The following is a 25,443-nucleotide window of genomic DNA, read 5'->3' on the forward strand; positions in this document are numbered from 1 at the left end:
TGAGGCTTAGGTTTGTTGCATAGCAGGAACCATGCCTATGAGATGAAATGTGACGTTACAAAAACAAATGTCAGAACCTCAGAAAGAGAAATTAAAAGGCCTTTCTTTGGCCACTAACTAATTGTATGAATTTAAGTAAATAACGGTCCCCATTTGGGTCGTATCTGAGAAAGGAGGAAAATAGAAACAGAAGTTTGAAGGATTTTCCTAGAAATAAAATTTTAATCGTATTACTATATGGTAAAATAGATACGAGAGATTCATTTCATCTTTATTAATGAGGTCAACTGTAACTGGTATAGCAGGAGCACAGAACACAGGATTTTTGTTTGTCTACTTGTTTCATTTTGTTGTTGGAATGGGGGTGGTGGTGATAAGAGAAGTTCTTCAAAAAATGGATGAGCAGCAGGTATTGGTTTTACTTATTCTACTTTGCCATCCAGTGCTCAACCTACACAGGGTTTGATCTATCTCTTGTTAATTTGGAACAAACCATTGATCATCAATAGCTTCTTAAAATGTATACTCACTTCTCCGTAAAGAAATAAAGGCTCTGCAAAGAGTTAAAATTAAAATCTCCTACTAACCAACTGTTCTCATCTCTTAGGACATTTTAACTTTGAAAAACATCATTGTGTAATAGAGCGATTTTCAAACATCATAAACGTCATCATGATTATGGTTTCACTGTACTATTTGAAAGCTAATGTAGTGCAAGATGCTTCAGACTAAAGAGATAGACTTGGCTGCTAGTCAATTGCCATTTTATCCAGCTCTTCACCTATTTTCATAATAGTTTCCTCATCTATATAATAAGGACTTTGGGCTAGAGAATACTCATGATCTTTTCCAGCTTTAATAGTCCGTAGCTAAAATTTTTTTTGCAAGCATAATATCTTAGCCACTACTCCAACTAGGAGTGTAACCAAGGAGAATCCTATGGGGCCTTCCCGGGACAGATCCCTCCCATACCCTCTGTTTTAGCTCCTCTCTGAAGTTGCCAGGTAATAGTATCTGATGCATATTTCCTGAGTTTTTCAGATGCTAAAACCAGCACCAAATAGAAGAAATTAACTAGAATACTTGATGATCGTGAGCACATAGCTCCCAGACCTTCTGGAACTGAAGGATTAATAACGTTAACTGCCATGTTAGCTCAGCATCAACCGATCAGAGAATTGTGCACGAGCTGATCACATACCCCGCGACACCCCCTCTCTCTCCTGGTCTTTAAAAATGCTTTGCTGAAACCCTTCGGGGAGTTCTGGTTTTTTTTTGGCTCAAGTTGAGGCAGGAGATAGATGGCCCCCAGGCTGAACAGTTTCTCCCCTGTGGACAGATACTCCAAAATAGCAGGAGAGAGGAGTTGAACCCTGCCTAGGTAAGAGATAAAAACCACATATTCCTCATTCTTGAAGTCAAGGAGACCTTCCCAACTACACATGTGCAGAAAGGCTCCCTGAAGGTAGAAAGGAAGGGGGCGCTACCCCATAGTAAGTGATGTCAACCTACACATAGGCCTCTTTGCTGGAATCCATCTTTGCTAAGAGATGTGCACGCACACAAGGGAGAACCCTGAGATATACCAAATATAGACTCAGAACCAGGAAAAGCAAGATGATTAGCCAAAGGAAACATGGAAGAAATGCCCCATATTAGTGATTCAAACTATCACGAGGGCGCGACTCTCTCTCTGAGCCCACTTGTGTGTCTATCCACACATACTCATTTTCCTCCTAATAAACACTTTACTTGTTTCACTACTTTCCGTCTCTCTGTGGAAATTCATTTCTACACAGCTGATGGGCCAGGGTCTTGTCACTGGCCACTGGTCCCTGGTTGCCTAGTGGCTAGGATTCAGTGCTCTCACTGCCACAGTCCGAGCTCAATACCTCTCCGGGAACCGAAACCCTGCTCCAAGCTGCTACAGGCTGAGGCATATGAAATCAAAGCCACCCATTCTTGCATGGCCCTGCAATACACCTTTCTCTGCTCCAAACTCCGAGATTTTGGTTTGTTGGGCCTCACTGTGCATTGGGCACAAGAGTTTGTGTTCCATAACAGGAGAACAAATTCCTGGTGATTGAATTTCCAAAATAGGGTCAAACTTTCCAGAATAGGGTCAAATACTCTTACTTATTACATGTTTACACATTCTGTTCCAAACTTTCCAAAATAGGGTCAAACTTTCCAAAATAGGGTCCTAACTTTCCAAAATAGGGTCAAATATTCCTATTTATTACGTTTACATACGCTGTTCCTCTTCTTTGTAAGTTTTTATTTACTTTTCACCAAATCTTTTCTTTTTCCTTCTTTGAAGATCTGTTGCAAACTCTCTTCATCCATGTAGATTTCAAAGCTATCTTTATATGGTTTTCCTAACTCCAGCCTTTTACTTCAAGCTCCATCAAACCATACCTAGAGCTATGTAAGTGACTGGGTTTGTTTTGTTTATTTCTATTTTCTGTAGATTATTCTGTCTTTTCCTTTTAACTAAGAGTAATCAAAGAGCAGACATCATAAAAGTGTATTTCAGCAGGACAAATCAGTGGGACTTTGTAGGGAACAGCAGAATAACTTTTAAATACAAGCTAGGATTCCTGGGATGAGAGATTGAGTCAGCTGGAAGTGGATTTCCACTGAGTTCTCCAGAAACTCACATGCAGTATCTATACTCTAGAAACTCATTGGATAAATTTATTTAAAATAACAGTGTGGTGGGATTTCAGTGGGTAACTCTGTAACTAAGGGCCTAGACATCCGCTTCTTAGTCCTGGCCCTGCTGTTAATTTTCTCTGTGACATTGGGGAAGATAGTTCACTTCTCTGGGTTTCAAGTTTCTTAAGAAAAAAAAAAAAAGGGTACGATTAAAAATGTTTTCAAACTTTGAATTGCAGGATGCCAAAATAGAAAGAGGCAATTTTATAAAAACTTTTATTTTACAAGTGAGGATACAGAGATGTGAAAAGGTGAAAAGATACACCAAATATCACAGAACTAGTAAGTGATAAGGCTATATATAAAACCCAGTTTTTTGGATTGAGAGTACAATGTTATATTTAGAAGAGTCAATAAAGTCTTGTATCAGCCATGGGGTTCTGACAAAAGACACAAGGCACCCAGGAGAAAGGCTGGATTAAAGGAGATATTGGAAAGAGATAGTTGACCAACTAGAAGTTTTGAATTTTTACCTTTGGTTTCCTGCTCTCTCTCTCTTTTTTTTTTAAACAATAATTACTTATGATCAGTGTGCTCAGAACATATACAGGTGATCTGGCCTATAATTGGCCAAAGAGCTAGCAACAAACCTGACGAGCAGCCATGGCAGACTCCAGGAGGCCGTGTTTCCTGAGCAGATTCTGTATATCAGCCAGACCTTTCCCATAATCCTCAGACTTAGCCTGCCATTCTACCTCCTCCAGCCAGTGCTTCAGGTCTTCTGCATTATTTTCAAATTGCAGTTGCTTGTTAGCTTCATATAACTGGGTCCCTAGGAAAAGATAGCAAGTATAAGACAGGTGTCATAACTGATCCTCATTACATGCTAAAACATGTTACATCAACTTAAGGAGCAATATAATATTTTGACCCTCCAGTGGGAAAAAGTATAAATGTCTCCCATGGGATTATACAAGAACTTACCATAAATTTGTAGAATTCGGATGGTATTTGTTTTTGAAGATAGTAGTGTTCTCAAAACAAAGATAAACAATTTGTTCATTTCTTGTTGAGGTATAGTGCTGCTATGTTAGATTTTAACTATCTTGGGTATTTTCATGTCACTTGTTACTCTCTATTGAGACCTCCTTTTCAAAGGGATTCAAACACAAACACTGCATTTTCTGAGAGAAGTATAAAACTTGGGGTTGGCTCAGTTTGAAATTTTGAAGTGTCTTCTCCTGAATATCTTTCTTAGAACTTTGCTAGGCCTCTCTCTTGGTGCCTGTCCTTCATCACAAACCATGCCTACAATTTTCTCTTCCAGAGAATATCTTGATTATCCACATTGTTCTCAGCTAAATTCTTCATTCTATGATCTTATAGCAATTATTTGCGTTATTTCTGTGAAGCAATTACTATGATGTAGAGCAGCAGCAACTTCTTATTGTTACAATCAAGTTGAATTTTTTTTTCCTAAACCAAAAATCAGGATGACATCCAACAAAATCAGTATGATGTATCTTTTCTATAACCAGGGCAGAGTCATGTCTATAGATGATGTTTATAACAAGGGGGATATTGACAGAGAAACTTTATTATTTGTGTTAATTATGGTAATTGATTAATTTTCCAAAATAAGAGGTGAAGTTAAATTTAAGTAGAGGCTATTCAAGCAGACATGGGAATTTTCTAAGAGCTTACCACAAAGCCTGAACATGCTCAGATAGGTAAAAAAAACAAGTCATCAAGCCCTATTCGTAAGAATAAAATATCATGGGAACATCATATGTGGCACCAACAATATTTTAATGTCTAATTTTATACCCTGGGTCAGAAAACCTTGTTTCATCTACAGAACCAAAATATGTATAATCTAATTTAAGGACACTAGTTTTAGGTGCATAGCCAATACTGAATTCATGGTATCTGAATATTTATTCAAGAGGAAGAAAAAAGTGGAAAAAAAAAGTGAAGAAAACAAAAGTAATTTCAGTTGAAAAGACCTACATACATGAAGAAAACATAAAATTGTGTTAATATATAGTGTGATAAATTTAGGTTAGATTTTTAAATTTCTTGACCAATAGAGGAAGACACAGGGAAGCAAATGAGTAACATCCCTTCTTATAGAGGTCACTAGGTAAACTCAAGGTGGTAAAGATGAAGAAGGTGGGTTTCAGAATTTAGGAATTCATTTTCAACAAGACTCTGCTTCTAACCTTTCTGTGCTGTAGCCTCCAGCAATTCCGTCCATAGTTTGGCAACTTCACTCAAACGAACATCCACACTTTCAGAGGCATAATGATTGCTCTCAATCATCTCCTGGCCAGTTTTCTGTAGGTTATTGAGCTGGATCTCATTAGCTGCCAATTCTTCTTCAAAGACTTGCTGCTTTTGAACCTGGCTCTTCAAGTTCTGTGTATCCTGAGACAAAATGAAAACAATTAAAGAAAACCATTCCTTGAAGAATGAGGGGCAGACATTTTGAGGACAGGAATTTCTTTTCACTATAAATCTAACTGAACTAAAAAGAGGATATAAGGCAGAACTGTCCTAGTCCAAGTATACAGCCAGAAGAGGCTTAGGAAACTGTGTGACCAATCCCTCCTCTATACAAATGACAGACATGGCTAAGCAACCCCTGAATTTATTTCTATTGAGTCTGGATATAGTCTGAAGATCATTTTAAATATGACACCCCATGCAAGCATTAACAATCTATCAGAGCTGTCATGAAAGATGGAGATTATTTTCCATTCCTGTCCTAGTATATGAAACATCCATCCTTTTGTCGCATATACAGAAGATCTGTTTACCCTGCATACACTGGAACCATAACTCCTCAGGAGAACACAAGCACATAGTGCTGAGTTTTCCAGAATGAAAGGTACAGATTAGATGCTCAAAGTTCTATAAAAAAACGTAAGAACAAAAGCATCAGAGGTATACATTTAAGACTAAATGATATCTAGAAAGTAAATACTGTGAATAGATATTGGCCTAGAAATCAAGAGACTAATTCTAGCCCTGATTGTAACTGCAAAATTTGTGAGTATATATGTGTGTGTGCATAATAGTTTATATTGTGAGTGAAAAATATGTGTTTACAGAAGCAGAAGGTAAAGAAACCTATGTATAGCTCAGAGATAATTCAGATATTTTTCAAAGTCATACAAACTAAGACAGGAGAGGGACAGAATTCAAGCCCAGTTTTTACCTTCTCCAAAAAGAATTCATGCTTCTACCCCTTATGTTAAACTGCATTCTAAACATTGATTCTTGGCTAACCTTGGGCAACTCACTTCACAATTCAGATCCTTGGTTTCTTCATCTGTAAAATAAGGAGTTGTTCCTTTCCAGCTACAAAACCATGTAAGTCTATATTATATCAAACCATTAGGTTACTTTTGAGTTCCGGGTAGCTTGAATGTACATTATGATTAGACACAACATTTTCCTACTATAAGCATGCAGAGGGCAACAGAAAAGGGGATAAGCAGCTAAATAAGGAGAGTTCCTCCCTTCCTCCGTTCTGTTAAGGACCACTGGAAATTGTGCCAGAGAAAAGGGGTGATGGGTAACAGAGTGTAGGAAAACCGGAAACTAGATGTACAGTCTTGGAGGAGTCATTGCCCTTCTCTGAGACTCTGTCTCTCCACCTATAAAACGAGGCTCACCAGCTGAACGCTATTGTCCTTTCAGTTCCAAGACTAATTCCATGAAATTCAGTCCCGATGAGTATGTCCGGGGTCTGCAGTTTGCAAATCCTGCCTACCTTGTAATCTTCATCATCTGCCAACTTTTTCTTCTTGTTGATCCAGTTCTTTAAGTCATCTGAGTCCTGATACAGTCGCTGCAGAAGCAATGAATCCTCCAGCAATCTGCGTCGAGTGGCAGCCCTTTCACGTAAAGCATTCTGTCGGGCCAACAGCTGGAAAAACCATAAACAAACTCACTGTCAGCAAAATCAAATATGGATACATGAAATTCACTGCCCACCAAGGTTATCATGCTCTAACACTTTCCCTGATCCCGTGCATAAGCAGGCAGAGGCACATCTGGGACCTTGGACATACCCCATCCCGGATAGCAGCAATGTTCTCTGAATCATAATGGTCATTATCAATCAGTTTGGTTGCAGTCTTGTCTAAGGTCTGGAAAAAAAAAAAAAAAAAAAGAGTGGTTTTCCTTCAGTGGCCACTGAGTAAGTGGCCCCAGTTTGGCTAGCTGTTTAAAAGGGAAGCATGACAATGTCGGAAGTAGACAAGTTTCAGGGTCAGAAGATCTAGGTCCTACTTCTGATTTCTGTTATAAATTGTATTTCAAAATGTATTGTATCTCAGGCAGGTTAATTACCTTCTCTATGTCACAATTTTTCTTTTTTAAATCTAATTTACAGTAAATGAATCCTGATATCACTACGAGGTGAATATCTGATCTAATCTTAAATTTTTAAGAAGAAGCCTTATTGATATAGTCACGTCCAGTGCCACCTGTCTCTATCTACCTATCTATCTATCTGTCTATCTATTCATCCTTCCATCCATTGTATATCATATATACTTTTATCTACATCTATATCTCTAGCTACATGGGGAATGGAGTCACAAATTATAGACATGAATTTTTACTCATATTCATTCGTGATTCCCAAAATTGCTAGGGCTCAGGATGGATTAATTGATTGGGAATAGGAAAGTGATCTAAAATAAACAATAGCATTTTATAAACAGTAATTTATTTTACACGGTTAGCTTTTACCAGTGAAAATCAACTTAACAAGCATATGGACTAGGAATGACCATATTAAGCTCTGTATTGACTGAAGACTAACAGAGAAGACTTGGAATTTTGTTGTTAGTGTGGTTGTTGCTGCTGGTGGTGGTATACATGCACACGTACAAGTTTAAAGTCAGCACTGTTCTAGGGAACATACAGTAGATTGGACAAGTAAAGTCTTCCTCACACTTCTCTGAGACTTGCTTATGTATTGACATAAGACATTTTCTGGGACATTGTACTTACAGTTCACAGGGAAGACTATAGTAGCATTAAATGAGAAACATATAGATGAATATATACAGGAAAAAATAGATACTACTTAGATATCTAGATATTACTAAAGAAAACCAAATGGAGATATTATTGGAGGGGAAAAATATAAAAAGTAAATAATACATTCAAACTTTTAAGTTATGATTCTATGTCGGATATGGATCCAATAGTTTCTATTTATACTACAGAAAAAATAAGACAATCATGCACTTCATCAGAAAATATAAATGGCTCCAAATCATTAAAATTTTCTAAATATGTTTTGTGGAATAGAAATGTATTGATAAAAAATGGGTATGATTATTTTTCTGGATGTTTTCTCTTTAAAGAACAACCCTCATGTTATGCCTGACAGTTATGAGTGATTCTAAGGATTGGTATTGTATGAGATGATATATACAAACATGAAGCCAATACCCAAACCAGGGCCCATTTCTTACTGTGATCTTCTCCTCCTGGGCAGTAAAGGCTTCCTCAAAGTCATCATGCTTTTGAAGAAGGGCTTCAACACTGCCCAAGGAGTTTCCCAAGTCCTCATTTTCCAGGAAGGCCTATAGAAGACAGAAAGATACATCCCAGCTGTACCTCACTGGTGAGAAACATTCCCTTTAGAATATCTCTGAGAAAGGAGTAAGGAAGGAGGTGAGGGGAATAGAGAGCAAGGTGGGAATTAGCACAAAGTAGGAGAGGAGATAGAGGCTAACATTTAGCAGCAGGAGCTTGAGTCCCTTCCCAATCTTCTCATACAACTTTATCACTTTTGTCTCTGTGTCTGAACCAACCAATCTAGGCACAATTCTGAGATCTCAAACACTCAAGAGGACCACTCACCTCCTCCAGGAAATCTCTCGTTAACCCTGCCTGACTCATTACGTTTTCTCTTGCTGAACTCTTAACAACTGGATATTCATTTCACCTCATGTTCAGTAGAGCTTAAAGACTCTCTGCTTTGTATTTAGGTATTTTTCTGTGCATTTGTCCATGAGGGAATTTCAAGAGCCCCACAGAGAGGGCCAATCTTTTCTCCTCCTTGTGGCTCACCCTCCAGTTCCCAGGTGAACTGAAGTGGTTGTAAGGGTGTTGATAGTAGTAAGTAAGGAGAAGGAGAAATGGCTTCTGGACACTTTCTGAGCCCCTTTGTTACCTCTTGTCTACTCATCCAACTGTCCACTTGCTCACTGTCACGGTAGAAGAGGTGCAGTTCCAGGCACTGCTCATACTGCTGCCAACGCTTGTCCCACAGTTCCAGCAGAGCATCCCAATGGGAGGTAAGTGCTGCCATCTTTGGAAAGGAAGAGATAATGTGCCAGGAAGATATTAAATTAATTTATTTTATCCTATATTCACTGAGCATCTAATAAATGCAAGGCTTTTTGAAGGATACAAAAATGAATAGGAGATGGGCTTTTCTCTTAAGGCTGCAACATCTAAGTGAATCACTGTAGTATAGGAAAAACGGGATAAATACCATAACAGAGGTACACCACACTTAATATGTATAAATAAAGAAGAAAAGATTAATTCTGATTCGAAGAACCAGGGAGTAGAAGTATAGAAAGTATTGTATCAAACAAAGATTTGAAGGGCAGGGAGGTGTGGATCAGGATTGTAGGAGGACATAATACCCCAAGCAAGTAATTACTCCAAGTAATCATTAGATTATATGAAGTGCTCCAGAGGAAAGTGCAATATCTTAAAAAGGTAAACATTTAATGAAATTCAAGTTTATAGGGCACTTAAATGATCAGATTGAGAAGTTTGCATTCTATTCCAAAAGCAAATAAAAACCATCACGGTGAAAGTGACATTCTCAAACTCATAAAAGCCTTTGTTTCTGCCCAAGCATCTGCCCAAGAAATTCCAGCTTATTAAACAGGTGCTGTGTTAACTCCATTAAAAAGACAGTAACAATTCTCAGAATCCCAGGATAATAGGTAAGTTTTCAAGGATTTAGGGTCCCACTATTCCTTTGGCAGGAAATAGTTAAAAATAAAAATCCGTATTATAATTTTCCCATAGAGTTCTTGATGAACTGAAAATACGGTCATCTCAACCTTCATCATATAGCACTGGGGGCTGTGCTTGGAATCTAATGATACGCAAAGAGCCTGCAAATCTTATTTCAGTTGTCATCCCAAGGAGTTCCTGTGACTCTGTGACTGGAGTAAAATGTCTCAGGGATCAAGAGGTTTAGCTGAGCCCTTGGGATCTAGGAGGTTAGGATGATGGCAAACCTGAATCTTCATTCAGTGGAATTCTGAGTGTTTAAAGCTTTCCTGTTGCTTAATGGAGACTTAAGAAACACAGATATAGGAAAATCAGTTTGATGTGAGGTTGTATAGAGGAGAGAAGAAAGGGAGCCATGTGCCAGGAACCATACTAGGTACCTTAGGGAACCCAAAGATGAATAAGGTGTAGCCCTCAAAGATTTCACAATCTAGAGATGAGCATGGGAAAGTGATAAAACAGAGCACATGTGACAAGGCAAGATGGTATGGAGGTTTCAAATTAGGTAGAAGGTAGGTGATGAAATTAGTTAGGTTGATGAAGTAATGTCTCGGAGGTGAGGAAGCACACATCAATTCCTGAGAACTTCAAATGCCTCAAATTAGCTAAAGCAACATATGAAGGAAGCAGGGTGATATTTGGGCCCATATTAAGATGTTTATACATCTCCTGTCCTCTTTCAGAGATTGTCATATTAGTATGGGATTAAGTGAAGGCTTAATATGTATCAAAATTTCACAAATTCTGTTAAAGTAGATTACCTTATCCATGACTTCGTCAGATGCTTCATGATTGGCATCCAGCAAGGCTCGACCAGTCTCATTAGCAGATTGAAATCGGTCATCATAAGAGTCAATCTCATTCTGTGGTCACGAGACAAAATGTTTTAAACTGCAGCAAGAAACCTTCTGGCATTGTTGGAAACCGCCCTCTTCCTCCTACTAGGGAGGCCTTTCCTCTCTACCTTATGCTGCTGATGCCTGTCCAGTAGGGCTTCCCCACCAGTCACATCTGTGGGCAGCTCATCAGCATTGATCAAAGCAGTCTTCTCCTTCATCCAGCCTGAGAGCTCATCATAGTCAGATAAGAACCTCTGGTACCTGAGGGAAAGGTAAGGGAAAAGACAGGAAGGAAGAACCAGATACAAATGGACTTTGAACAAAGAGTCAGGGTTGGGTTGGGCTAAGATGTACAACATGCGCCTTGCCCTAATCCTACACCTCCCATTCCTCTGATGTACTTCCTATTCCTTTAGCAGTGCAGGTTGTAAATCCTTCACTCCAGGTTATGTATTCCTAGGGCAGATGTGTCACTGTGTGATGAAGCACTTGGACATGACATCTCCAACATCACAAAGTCACATCCCAGATGCACTTGAAGTAGAATAAAGTACTCACAAGGAGGCCAATAAATAAGGACATAACATAACCAACAGGAAGCCTAAGGGACGACTAGAGTTAGGGTTAGGAGCCCTCATGTATTTTAGTTCACCCTTCACCATATCAGTAAAAACAAAAACTACAAAAAAAAAGATTACCTATTCAAAGAAATCAAAAGCTCACCAGTTCATTTTAAATCATATCAATAAGATAAACACTATTTCCTCGTGATTTAATAACTAATCATAAAAATTTACTACTGAAATGATGTCCAGGTGTTTTGTAAGCTGACCTACATTCAGGAAATAATTCTAGATTTATTTTGTGTTCTTCAGCTTGCAAATTAATTCCAGTTCCTTAGCTAGGGCCAGGATTTTGACATGTTTCTTCAGCTAATTTTTCAGCTCCATGGACCACTTCATAGCTTCTTACAAATGTACAAACAGAGGAAAACAGGAAGGGTACAGGTGAAAGGAGGTGTCATGCTGAGGATTATATCAGCCTGCAAAGGACTTCTCCTGGCAAATTAAAATTTCTTTTGTCTCTACTGAGCAAGCAGGAGGGTTGGGTCACTCATTATTTTACTCCTTTCACTCTTTTATTTCTGCTTTTGATGTTATACTTTGACCTAGAGATAGGTAAAGCAATAGAGAAGAAGGATTTCTCACCTATAAGAAGCCTGCAGCTTTTCATATCTGCTGGTAGCCAAGGTGCGAATGTGTCCCCAGTTGGAGACCAGATCCTCTTTCATCTGCTGGATCTGCGCTGCATCTGAAGGATGGGAAAGCTTCAACTTGTCTGCTTTGGCACATAACTCCTTCACCTTTGGGATGAAAAAGAAACCTAGTATGTGAAGGTGGGTCAACTGTATGGTGATGGATGGCAACTTTGTAGTATATACGGATGTCTAATTATAATGCTGTACATCTGAAACTTATATAATTTAAAAAAAGAAAAAAGAAAAAGAAACACAGTGGGAAATCCAAGCATTCTGGTCCTCTTGGCAAAGTTTTATGGGAAGAATGTAACATAATAATGATAAGAATTAGAAAAATTTATTAGTGCTTTTATATTGATATATTTATATTAATATACTCATGTAACTATATTAACAATAATAATTTACTGATTACTTTTTGTCTCTCATTGTGCTAAGCACTTCATATGCATTTTCTTGTTTTATAGTCTTCCTTTAATAATACTGTGAGGCAAAACTATTCTTTTTCCCCTTGTATGTGAAAACTGTGAGGTTGAGTATTTTATTTGCCCAAGGTCATTGAGCTAGTCAGTGTCAGAAGCAATGTTTAGACATACATCTGTCCTTCATTACCCTCTATACTAACTCCATAAATATTATTGTGGGAATCAGAAAGATATTTCTGCCAAGGAAAATTTCTGCCAAGAAAATTTCAGTAATGCCAGGCCGTTTTGAGCACAATTCTTGAAGAGCAGGCTTACTAGGGCAAATTCCACATGTTACCATTAGACCTTCTACTATACCCAACTGTAATTAGGTGTTGTCTAGGACTTGAGATTTCATTATCATTATTCATTAAATCATGGTATTTTATCATCCATAATTAGAAAAAAAAAAAAAAGACCAAAGAGGAAAAATGAGGAAGAACAAAAGAAGTAGAATGGTGAAATCATTTTCAGAAACTGGACCCAGGGACAGAGCTATGATTAAAGCATAGCAAGTAGGGATCTTCCTGTGGGCTGACTCCACTGTAGAAGCTCAGGCGTAATTAAAGTTATGGTTAAGTTGTGACGGGAAGAAGTAAGAATGGGAATCATTCAAGAAAACAGGCTTGCTCCAATTTCTAGTGTGTCTATACCTACTGTAGGTATAGGAACTGGGGTTTTCCAGTTTCCAGAAGAAAACCCAAAGGTGGGTTTAGTAATGTGTTTTGTTTTTTTTTTAACATCTTTATTGGAGTATAATTGCTTTACAATGATGTGTTAGTTTCTGCTTTATAACAAAGTGAATCAGCTATACATATACATATATCACCATATCTTCTCCCTCTTGCATCTCCCTATCCCACCACTCTAGGTGGTCACACAGCACTGAGCAGATCTCCCTGTGCTATGCAGCTGCTTCCCACTAGCTGTCTATTTTACATTTGGTAGTATATATAAGTCCATACCACTCTCTCACTTTGTCTCAGCTTATCCTTCCCCCTCCCTGTGTCCTCAAGTCCATTCTCTACATCTGCATCTTTATTCTGTCCTGCCCCTAGGTTCTTCAGAACCATTTTTTGTTGTTGTTATTGTTTTTTTAGATTATATATATATGTGTTAGCATACGGTATTTGTTTTTCTCTTTCTGACTTACTTCACTCTGTATGACAGACTCTAGGTCCATCCACCTCACTACAGATAACTCAATTTCATTTCTTTTTATGGCTGAGTAATATTCCATTGTATATATGTGCCACATCTTCTTTATCCATTCACCTGTCAATGGACACTTAGGTTGCTTCCATGTCCTGGCTATTGTAAATAGTGCTACAATGAACATTGTGGTACACGACTCTTTTTGAATTATGGTTTCCTCAGGGTATATGCCCAGTAGTGGGATTGCTGGGTCGTATGGTAGTTCTATTTTCAGTTTTTTAAGAACCTCCATACTGGTCTCCATAGTGGCTGTATCAACTTACATTCCCACCAACAGTGCAAGAGGGTTCCCTTTTCTCCACACCCTCTCTAGCATTTATGGTTTGTAGACTATTTGATGATGGCCATTCTGACTGGTGTGAGGTGATACCTCATTGTAGTTTTGATTTGCATTTCTCTAATGATTAGTGATGGTGAGCATTCTTTCATGTGTTTGTTGGCCATCTGTATATCTTCTTTGGAGAAATGTCTATTTAGGTCTTCTGCCCACTTTTGGATTGGGTTGTTTGTTTTTTTTGATATTCAGCTGCATGAGCTAGTAATGTGTTTTAACTGTCTGAGTTTATTATAAAAGGGGAAGAAGAAGCTTACTCCTTTTTTGACTCAGTGAAGGACAAAAAGAAACAAGGTTCAGTTCCAACAGGAGAAAGCATAATTAGATAAAAGAAAAGACTCTCTGGCCATAGGGTACTGAGTGAGATTAGGAAACCATTCTTGAAGCTATCTATTTTGGTTTAAATTATGAAATATATTACAAAAACATAAGCATATATAAAACATATATGTATATTTAAATAAAAATAATTAAATAAAATAAGAGATATCCAAGATTCATGTAAAAGTTATAAACAAGAATAAGGAGGTATATTCAAGTGGCACAAAATATCTCCTTCATTGAAATAGTGAATTTACTGTGTCCTATGGAGACGAGATGAACACCAAATGCCTCTTCTAGCTCAAGGGATTAGCCATTCCTCCAACAGGCTTACCTTGTCATTCATGACTGCAAGGTTCCTCTCAAGTGTCTTGTGACTGTGAAACAGTGCCTCAGAGCTCACAAGGTCTTTGCCATAGTCCTCAGAGGTGACTTGAGGCTCCTTCTCCTTAATCCACTGGATGGCTTCAGTCACATCCCTGTCAGACATCTCCATGAGCTCCAGCAAAGGAAGAAGGCAGGCATTCCAGGGCAAACAGCACACAGCAAGGACCAGTCTAGCTCACTCAGTCAGAAATTACCCTATCTTCCCCCACACTAGCAAAAAAGTAATGTAAAGTGTTCTTGCTTTTAATGGTTTCCATTGAGAGTTAGAGACTTGGGCATCCTGACAATTGAGCCTCCGGATATACTTCCTATACCTGGGTCAGCTCTTCACGAATGTCCTTCTTCCCAACTTCACCCTCCATTCCCTTCCAGTTCTTAATCTGCTTTTCTTGCCTCTGCAGAGCTTCCATCACTAATTTACCAGTGCTATTTGTATTGCTTTAATCTCCATTAGACACATAATTGGCTATAGAGTGGGTCACAATTTTCTTAACTACTCTCTCCCTTGTTGTCTTAAAGGCAAGCACATGAGTTTCTTTTTTTAGAGGTATTGGCCACTAATTGCTAACAGTAGACAGAGGCTAACACAAATAACAAACATGGTGCTATTGCAGTTTCCTACAGTTCATTGGTGAGATTCCTACCTTTTGAATCGCTGGAGGTCTGCAGAACTGGACAGCATTTTCTGTCGTTGGAGAGCCAGACCATGGAGCCGCTCCCAGGCTGCATTCACTTCCTCCTGCTTTGACTGAATCAAGGGCAGCTCAGGATGCTTTTCCTGTGGGAGAAAGTCAATGCTGGACTAATGCAAAAAATCATTTAAACACTTCTTATTTCACATTGGTCCATACTTTGTCAGAAGTGGAGGATGGCCATTTAGCCAGATATTACACTTCACCTTAGCCCTGCTCCCTAACTCTTACTTGATCCACATCACCAAAATCTAGAAAACCAAACCGCCAGATATTGTATCTTTTGCCCACAGCTCCAGACTAGCCTACTAACACAGGTTGTCCAACCTCATTATTTTCAGAACTCCATCATGTTGATGTCTGCTAACTCCCTTCAAGATCCTGGAAACCAAGGAAAAGAAGAGAAAATTCCCTTTGTGAAATCTGACTTAATTTTTCAAAACTCTAATACTGTGTGTCTTGGTTCTTTTGGGGTCCTGATACCTTTGAGAATCTAATGAGAGCTATTTCCCTCTTTGCAGAATTATACAGACATGCAGATAAACTTAATTTTGCAGAAAACTTCACACATTTTTGCAAACTAACTGAAGCAATGAGATTTATGAATACTAGATTAAACTAGCAGCATCAGCCCATTTTGATACTTGACAATTTTGAGTAGTTCCCAAATGCCCAAGTCTCCCTACTCCTCCTATCCCCATTTATTCCCATTTCCATTTCTATTTTGAAGCCTCATCAGACTGAATTTTCTGCTTCTCCTTCCTTGCTTATAAATAGAAATGATATTCTATGAGCCCCAGCACTTAAGCATCAAGAGGCCTTTCAGCTTCTGTTCTTACCTTCTTGGAACACATAAAAAAGCATGATCTACTGAAAGATGAGAGAGCATATGGAGAAAACCTTCATTTTCCTTGCTAAATCTCCAGACATGGGAGCAAGGCCATTTTAGACCCTCTACCCCAACTGACTCATTGTATAACTGCAGTTACTTAAGAATACCAGGTGAGATCAGCAGAATAACCCAGCTGAGCAGCTGAGTCACTGAATCATAAATCAGTGAATCTGATTCACTGAAAAAAATAGGTTGTTTGTGGTAGTTTGGTAGATAGTAATAGCTAACTTAAAAATCTCCAGAATAAGAAAAAGGTGATAGAGGGAGAAAATTTGGGGACTGTTGGAAACGTGGCCTGGAAAAAAATTGAGAAATATGTTATTTTCCCCTACTCCAGTACCCATTCATCCTGAAATCTTGGTTCTATTAACACAGAAACATCATTCCCATTATAAAGTTGCAGTGATAATGAAACCTTAAATGGAAAAGCATGATAGCCAACTGTTAGAATTTCTAATTCCTTCATGTACATATAAAATCAGACTGACTTCCCAGTTCTCACATATGTTAGGATTATTGATTCACACACTGAGTTTTTAGATGCCCAGAAATTAAAAACTTATTTAAGCACTTAAGAAAATGAAGGTAAATCTGCCTCCTTTTCCCTTCCCCCCAAAACACAAAAATATTAGTTTAATGATATCATATATATTATGATAGCCCACCATTATTTTATATTCTTTGCCACTTTATTCTGGTTCTTCTTCATGAAGAAAGAGTGCTTCATAAATTTGAGAAATCAATGTACTGCATGGTGCAGGAGTAACCCCATTGTGGATTGAATTCCTTTATGTAAACACATATACACTCACTCACTCACATCTCCATTTCCGTGGACTGGCAAGGGATAAATTCAGAAAGGAAAGGAAACTGCTCCGGGCACGTTGCTCCAGGGACAGGCATACCTCTGCTTTCTCACAATGTCCTATATCTTTCATGTCCCATCTACTAATGGCCAGAGAGTCTTCTTGAAGATCAAACCCTTTCCCTGGCTTGGCTCTCTTGTTCCCCACCTCACCTCAGCACACTCATTGGCATATTGGTTCACTCCATTCACTCTCTCCTTTCGAACTGCCAGATCCGCTTGGAAATCTTCAAACTTCTTATGCAGAACCTCTGTGCGCTCCCAGTCCTCACCCAGCTCCACTGATGTCACTATAGCCTCCTGTAGACAGAGAAAACTCCGTTAAGTCACCCGTAAACATTTAGGAATTCCTGCAGGTCAAATGCCCAAAATCCTTGCTCACATTCCCAGGATAACTCAGAAGTAGATACTGGTGGAACTTGGGAGAACCCTTCAGGAAAGAGCCAGAAGCAGCAGTGTATTTCCTGAGGTGGCATTCTGGCTCAGGGAACAGTGGTCTTTGGGGTAATTCTTTGGAGAGACCAGGAACATTGTTGGCAAAAGCCCCTGGGAACACCCTTTTGTGTTTTGGAACCTGAAAAATAAATTCATCCTGGTTCTACTCAATTCAACATACTGAGCATTTACAAAAGTATTGTGCTATGCACTTGCTTGTGTAAATGTTCAGTCCTAACCATAGGATTATTCTTTAAGTATGTAGAAAATAAAAACCTCCCTAGTTATAGGTACTGAGAGACAAAGAATTAGGTAAAGAACTGCAATGCTCTAAGCTAGACACAGAGTAAGAGCGAAAATCTAGGAGTGAAGGCTCATGGAAGGTAGAACGGGGACAATCCTAGATCATCTTTCAATGCAGTTTTTGTGTAAGTCTTGTCTTCTTCATATTCAGATGCATACATTTAGACTTATCCCCCTACAATGTTAACTACCTCCAGAATACCCCTAAATCTTTGCCAACATTCCTCTTTCTTCCAAGGAACTAAGCCCAGGAAGAGACATCCTGACTTCTTTATGAAAGGTCTGCATTAAATGGCTATGGGTGTCTGGGGCAGATGGATGGGAAGTCCTATATGTATACTGTTTGGTCCTATACCTTGTCTCCAATCCACTCCAAGATGTCAGCACACTCCTGTAAGTACTGCTGAAGCTTCAGGGCCTGCAGCAGCAGGGTGCCCTTCTCTTGAGTCAGCTCCAGCAGCAGGTCCCACAGGTGGCTGAGTTCCTCCAGAAGGACCTATGGGGAAAGTAAAACCACTCAGGCACAGTACCTGCTGTGGAGCAGCAGGTATAGACTCAGAAACCTGTGCAGAGAGGGACCTGGATAAAAATCCCTCCTCCCCTTCACTCGGGCATTAATTGAGCAACAGATATTTAAAGGAGGAAATAGGACATGTATGTGAATAGCAATTAAACCATATGATCTTCCATAATAGAAAAAACTTAATAATGTTTTGGGGTTTTAGAGGATGAAGTGATTACAGACAATAAGACAGGATAGAATAAGAATTTATGAAAGAGTGCTCATTTGAATTGGACCTTGAGGGATAGGTAGAATTTTGATAGGTAGACAATGGGCAGAGGGTGTTCAAAGTACGAAAAAGGCATAGAAAAAACTTAGCATGGACTGTTTGTCAGAAAGGATAAGAGTTACAACGTTTTTCTGACTTATAAAGGAAATAGTGGTACCAAAGCAATGAGAATTTGGGAGTATATAGTTGAGGGCCCTAACGCCAAGTTAGCTTAGAAGAGCAGATTTTACATATACTGTAAAATTGAAGGTGTCATATATGTTATGCCTTCAAGATTCTTGTATCTTTCAACTACTTCATGTCCCTAAGGTAACATGTAACATGTAGACCACATTTATCTCTGCATCCTGCCATGGTACAGACTGATATAGCCCCAGTGAGTCTGATAGATGTGAAGATGTTTCAAACATTTCACAAATATTTTAATTAATGTAAGGGATTGGTTTTTGTATAAATTATACAAAATGATTTCTATTTTATGACAATAAATAAAATTTGAGATTTTCTTGTTACAGAGTCTTCTTTCTAATAAGGTTTATTGTGGTTAATGTCTGTATCGCCTGACCATGTTTTGTTGACAGTAAAGCAAACTAGAATTTGTTTGCTAAATATGGAACTACAGCCCTAATTTTTAAATATAACACAAATTTGTTTTGAAATTTTTTAAAAATATTTAAACAGTAAAAAAAATTCACTTATACGAAAAAGAACCTGAATTGACTGTATCAACACAAACTTGTTGGAAGAGTATATGAATTACGTCAGAAAAAAAGCTGATACATTAATAATGGGTTCCATAGTGGTGGTGATCTTCAGTCTTCAGGGTTTAGGGAAGACAAGGGATTTTAGGAGGTTTTTTTTTCCCCCAAAATGAACAGATGAGAGGGTATGGAGGACTACAATAGTAGTCATAGTATGTGGGCTGTGAAGAGAAAGAGGCATCATAGACAAAGGGAGAAAGATTTCGGAGAAGATTCAAAGAAAGAGCATCCCTTGTTTAGAGAGTTTAAGGGACAAGGACCCTGAGGCTAGAAGAATTAAGTAGAAAGGACATTTCAGAAAACCAATTCATCTGGGTTGAAGTAGGTTTGATCTTGAGCCACCTATACTGTGGTGGCATAAGCAGGAATGTGATGCTGTTTGATGACAGCTTTGTATCATAGCTCTTCTCCCCACTCAAAGGAACACTAGGACATCCCATCATTTTTCCTGCCCCAACCCAAGTAAAAGATAAAAGGCTGTACCATGGTTCCAAGCCAGTTATATCAAGGTTTATACCTGTTGTAATCAATTAAAACTCTGATAACATAATCAACATAATAACTTAATTATAAACATCTCTCACAGAGCCCTGCCATAAATTTACCTTGGTGTCCTCATGGGCAAAATGCCCCTCAGGAAATCGAACTTTCCTGGTTTCTTCCAGCTCAGGAATGACCCTCGATTTTGCTTGCACCTCTGCTTCAAAGGATTCATGCTTCTGATATTTCCCCTGAAGATTAGAAATCAGAGTTTATGGCTAATGCAGCCTGGTCTCCCTGGAAGGGATGTTCTTTTATTCCTCTTCTTTCTTACAGTCAGAACTACTTGTTTCCCAACCTAGATTAAGTGATAACCTATGACCATATCTGGAGGAGTCGTATCCTAAAAGAAGTGGTGGTGGCACCACTGCACTTAGGTTTTCAAAGGGTCCAAGGCTCAATGTCCAGGACCATAGAGGAAGTTTTTTTCCAGTCCCCACTGCCTTCGAGGAATTTCCAGTAAATATTATTTTAAATTCTCAATTGCCTTCTGTGGAAATGAAATAATGTAACACAGAGTTTTTCCTCTTCAGAAAAGAGGAACTAAATATTACTGAAAGTAGTGAAGAATGAGGAAGATGATCATGGCAACAATGGCTTTTTTCTTTAATTGAGAGGTTTTTGCATGCCAGATTATGCTTTTGCTGTCATATATAAATTGATCCATTTAGTAGATAACACTTTGTTCTTGTTCCAGGTGCTTCCTCTCCAATATCCATTGCATATTTTAGGCATGCAAGCCTTTCTTCTGATCCTGACTGTGCCTCTTTCTATAACATTGTACAAGTAGGAGTGGGAGCTTCCACCAAAGCTCTCCACCTGACACCTCTCATTTGAACTTAACAAGAGGCATGAATAGTCATTTGGGAAAAACCCTGGTTAAATCATATCTTTCTGAGGAGAGCGAAGAGCAGTTGTTTCAGAAACATTGATGTCTCTTCACCTCAATTCCATCCTTAATGTCACAAAATATTGAAATCACATAGTGTGTCATAAATTCTTTGAATTCTCAGTGTTTGGCCCATGGGTTAACTTCAGAATGAATTTATAAAGTATTATCTAGAATGAGTTCCCTTTGTAAATAAGACATTGAGGCTTAAGGAGTTGAAGACATGTGTTATTTAAAGACAGAATTACAGTCCCCAAAGTCTAATCTTTCTGTTACATCATCCCTTTACAGTTTACCAGATGTACACCTACATTATGAAAATGTTTCCCTCCCTAGAGATCTTAGAGTCTACTCTGGGGAAGTCAATGAAACTAAATGACCTGTATGTTAGTTGGGTCTTCATAGCTTTTATCGCCTGCAATCTTGATTTTCTCCAAGATCCATTTCTCGAGGTCATCTGCATCTCGTATGAAAACCTGGTAGTGATAGGAATCTTCAAGCTTCTGACCCCTCTCAGCAACCAGTTGCTTGAACCTCTGGTACCGGTTCAACACCTCCTGACGCCTCTCCTGGATCTCTTCTGCTGTTTCCAGCACCTTTGGTCCACCACTCTCCATAGCCTGCAAGTTAAAAAGCTTCTACCTATTGCTGGTTCTCAGATCTCTAGTATACTGTCCTTTTATATGTCTCAAGGCATTTACTCATATTGGACTTATGTTCAGATATCTTTAAGCCTATAAAAGCCTGTTTTTAGAAAGACTGTAGTACATTTATATAATTTTAACCATAAACAGCTACAACTTAGGCTAATAATTCTTGATCATTCAGAAAACTTTTCCAACTTTTCACATAAGTGTGTGCTAACATTAATAAATTTAATAAACTTAATAAAGTTCGATAAATGCTTATTATTGGACTAATAATCGAAGACAAGTTTAAATTAGCAAAGTCACAGAGTTTCAGATTGATAAAAAAGAAATATAATTTTATTGCTTTCAAAGGCTGAAAAGGTGTTAACATGTACTGATAAGGATGAACTTAATTGAATGAATAAATAAAAATGGCTTGCAATTAACTTGATGAATGATATATCCCAAAGTTTGAAAAGATTGAATTCTTCTTACATAAAAATATAACTAATATATTGTTTACTCTTTTTATTTGCTTTATTTATAAACACTACAAATCAAAAGTTTGGCACATTTGCAACCTAATTATCACAAATTTTAAATTATTAGCATCTCAGTAATTGGCTTTTGCTATATAAAACATTATATTACTATCAAACAACATAAAATATTATTTTCCTATAGTAGAATCCAACCTATTTGTGACAACATTCAGCAAAATCTCCATAGGGTCCACCTTCATTCTTCTGGATATAAGCATAGTTTTCCTAGCTTACCGCAATGAAAACATTCAATATAAAGCTTAAATTTTAGTCTCCTTCTGCTATACATAATTGCTATTCTGTGGATGGCCTTTACAAGTTTGGCTATAGAATTAAATCCTTCTATGGAGACTCAAACCTTTACTGTGTGTTACTTTGCTCCAAGTTACTAGGTTGTTCTCCATGTGAACCCATGTAAACAGGTCATTGCTAGATTTTGGTGCTGCATAGTCAAAAGCTCAAGGTCATTGTTTAAAGTGAGACATTCATAAAAAGAGTTAAAATTAAACTTCTTTACTTCTTAAGAATCAAGAAACAATTGCTGATCCTGTCAAAGATAGTACAGAAAAGTCAAAGGAGACAGCTTTCCTAATTATATTGGTGACAAATTGTACTGTAAAGAATTCTGTACTCACGGTTTCCTTTGGAAAGTGTTAAGCTTTTCCTAAAGGTCAAGAACCTGTCAAAATAAAATGTATCCAAAAGACAGAGAGAGAGAGAGAGAGAGAGAGAGAGAGACAAAGAGAGAGAAAGAGAAACAATTCACATGTAGTTGTCTAGTCTAATTCAGATAGAGATGAGAGAAACGTTACATATGTGGCAAGACAACGAAAAAAAATAGCCCTTTACTTGGGCCAGAATCCCGCCAGCTACAATCTACATTATCTTCAGGAGACAGATTCAGCTGAGGCAGCTGCTAACTTTCACAGATGCTGGGTGACTCAGCGGCTTGCGGGACTATGGTTTTCAAAGTTTTTCAACAGGACTTTATAAAAAATGAAAGCAAAATTTTTAGAATGAAAAATTAGAAAAAAACTCAGTTATAGATGTAAGATAGAGGCAGTGTTAAGATGGTGTTTTGTTTCTTTGATTAGTTTTAGATTTTATATCTGACAGTTGTAAATCAGGAAGGAATTCTGGAATGCCCATTCTTCACACTCTGTGCAGAATTACAAGAACTCAGGGCATACATATGTTCTTGTTCTAGCCTATCTCTAGGAAATGCAAATCAACGACTCCGTCAAAACCCAACTACAAATTTTTAGCATCCTTTAAGCAACAAGACATCCTAATTCTTGCTGTAGAGCCTTTGTCAAAATAGAAAGAAAATTTTATTCTTTGCCTCACAGATTGGGTTTTTAAAAGTCTGATTTAGCCTTACCCTTAATCATTTAAATAAAAAGAACAAAAGAAGTAAGATATATGCTTTTTTATTTGCATTTTGTGAAACAAAAATTAGGATACTTCATTTGACAAACTAATGAATTCATAAAATATTTGAAAATTGGACAAAGTTCTAAACTGTAGGATAAAAGTCATCCTAATTTATGTATTATTTTTAATGGAGAGAAAAGAAACAGAAATCCTTCTCCAAACATATATATATATATATATATATATATATATATAGTTCTTTTAGGCAACTTTACAAAAATGAAACAAACAAACCAAAAGAAAACAGTGGGATGGTTTCAGACCCTCCTAAAAAACAGTGGGTCTATCCATGCCAAACTTCATTCCAATATAAATCCAATTTGAATAATCTAGCTTTCATGGTCTACTAGGGCAGATCAAGGTTCTACATTTCTAGTTTCCTTTCTTCCTGGATCATCTCACCCAATGAAATTGAGAGAGCTTTAAATTCTCTTCTTGAAAATATAATATTTACTTTTTCACATAGTTTCTTTATATTAAAATCAAATTTGGGTGCTAAAAGCATGAACACAAATATTAGAGAATACATTATATCACATGAACCAGGGAAACTCTGACTGGAGTTGGTTAGGGAGGAAATATATTTTTAATCTTTATCCAAGAGATAAGAATCAATTCGAATCTACCGTGTCTTAATTTATATATTGACATGATTAATTTACATTAATTTCTACTCTTTAGAAGATTCTGTGAAGCAGATATTATCAACCTCATTTTTATATGAGAAAACAAAAGTAGTCTCTGAGAGGTAGTCTCATCCCATGGTTGTTTGGTTTGTAAGTATTTAAACAAAGGATAAAATCCATGTGAGTGTGACCATCATGCCACTCATCTGTTTTAGTCAATCTTCTCTTAGTCCACCAATATTTCTGGTTGACTTATTCCAGGATCTTCTCACCAAGAGTGTCAACCATGTGATAGCATTGTAACCAAAGAAATATTAGGACCCAATTAGCAGGATTGGTCATCATGAAATAGAATAAAAGTGGACCAGAACAATAGTCATTAGAGCAGGTATCAATGTGAAAGTGCACAGGAAGAGAATTTATACATCAAGACAGAAGTGTTCTTTGAGTTTTCAGTTGTCGCACCCAGGAGAGATTCATGCTAATAGTTTCTGTGCCAACACCCTGGCTGCCACTCTGGCTGCTGCTGACTTTAAATTCAGTCCCACCCTATCTTCTCATTCCCTTTAGATTGACAGAGTTTCTTCAGTCTCTGAGCATGTTTACCATTATTAGTACAAGTATCAGGGTGTCTCCTTGGGATTGATGGAAGGGCATGATGGAAAACTCTTAAACCCTGGTAGCTTAGCACTTGGACCTCTGACCTTCTTGCCACTATTATAGTTTTCCAAGAATGTTTATTGGCTCTGAGGACATGGAGGCCTTGAGTACAGGGGACATAGGTAAAGAATGTATGAGAGACACTGTAGACGTTTAGAATCATGTATAATCTTTAAAATTGCATGTAGCCATGTATATAAATGAATGCTAAGAGGTTACAGGGAAAGCGTGAGTTGATCACAGACAGCTTCATTAAAGAGAAGTCTTATATTCAGTTTTACAGGGTGGGAGTAATTTGGAGAGCTGTTTTATTTGATCATGGTTATCAGCTCTGGGCAGAACTGTGCTTCGCACACTAGTTTTATCAGCACTGCCCAGCTTGCCTGAGTCTCTTCTTAGTTATCAGATCTTCTTTTCCTGGACTCAGAAGCTCCAAGAGATGCTTTATATCCCCAAATTCTAAAGTCTCCCCAATTTGCAACACTAAAATTCATATGCTTACTGTGGATATTTTGGAGTTCAACTTTCTCAGTCCATTTACCAACAAGGAAAAATATGTTAACTTTAACGTAAAACTAAGTTTTCCCATGGAATAGAAGTCATCATTATTTTATTTTTAAAATTTTATTTTTGTTTCTCTAGAGTTAGTTCTCATTTTAAAAGGTCTCAAATAGTTGTCTCCTAAATGGGTTAAAATATTAAATATTGTCATTCAAAAAAATAGAAAGACCTTTTTGCAGTGAACTGTATCCACTTTAACTCTTATCTCTTCTGGTCCTCTAAAGTTATTTGTCCCTTAACTCTATAAGTAAAATTACATAATTAAAGTTTACAATCCTATAA

At 37.7% G+C, this 25,443-nt stretch overlaps 1 protein-coding gene across 1 annotated transcript in view; it reads right to left on the minus strand.

Moving 5' to 3' along the window:
* The window catches only part of SPTA1 (spectrin alpha, erythrocytic 1), a 64,784-nt gene extending 43,455 nt beyond the window's left edge, over positions 1 to 21,329 (minus strand). The window contains exons 1-15 of the mRNA XM_036865899.1: positions 21,090 to 21,329; positions 19,886 to 20,011; positions 18,084 to 18,224; positions 17,144 to 17,290; positions 15,186 to 15,319; positions 14,489 to 14,633; positions 11,771 to 11,925; positions 10,688 to 10,823; positions 10,485 to 10,586; positions 8,861 to 8,998; positions 8,157 to 8,267; positions 6,738 to 6,815; positions 6,437 to 6,592; positions 4,881 to 5,085; positions 3,309 to 3,490 (exon numbers count right to left, since the gene is read on the minus strand). Of these exons, the coding sequence (XP_036721794.1) occupies positions 3,309 to 3,490; positions 4,881 to 5,085; positions 6,437 to 6,592; positions 6,738 to 6,815; positions 8,157 to 8,267; positions 8,861 to 8,998; positions 10,485 to 10,586; positions 10,688 to 10,823; positions 11,771 to 11,925; positions 14,489 to 14,633; positions 15,186 to 15,319; positions 17,144 to 17,290; positions 18,084 to 18,224; positions 19,886 to 20,011; positions 21,090 to 21,326 (2,193 nt within the window). The 5' untranslated portion in view covers positions 21,327 to 21,329. The remainder of the gene's footprint in view (positions 1 to 3,308; positions 3,491 to 4,880; positions 5,086 to 6,436; positions 6,593 to 6,737; positions 6,816 to 8,156; positions 8,268 to 8,860; positions 8,999 to 10,484; positions 10,587 to 10,687; positions 10,824 to 11,770; positions 11,926 to 14,488; positions 14,634 to 15,185; positions 15,320 to 17,143; positions 17,291 to 18,083; positions 18,225 to 19,885; positions 20,012 to 21,089) is intronic.
* Between the last annotated feature and the right edge of the window lie 4,114 nt (positions 21,330 to 25,443).

The sequence above is a fragment of the Balaenoptera musculus genome, chromosome 1 (genome assembly GCF_009873245.2).
Source record: "Balaenoptera musculus isolate JJ_BM4_2016_0621 chromosome 1, mBalMus1.pri.v3, whole genome shotgun sequence".
NCBI lineage: Eukaryota > Metazoa > Chordata > Mammalia > Artiodactyla > Balaenopteridae > Balaenoptera > Balaenoptera musculus.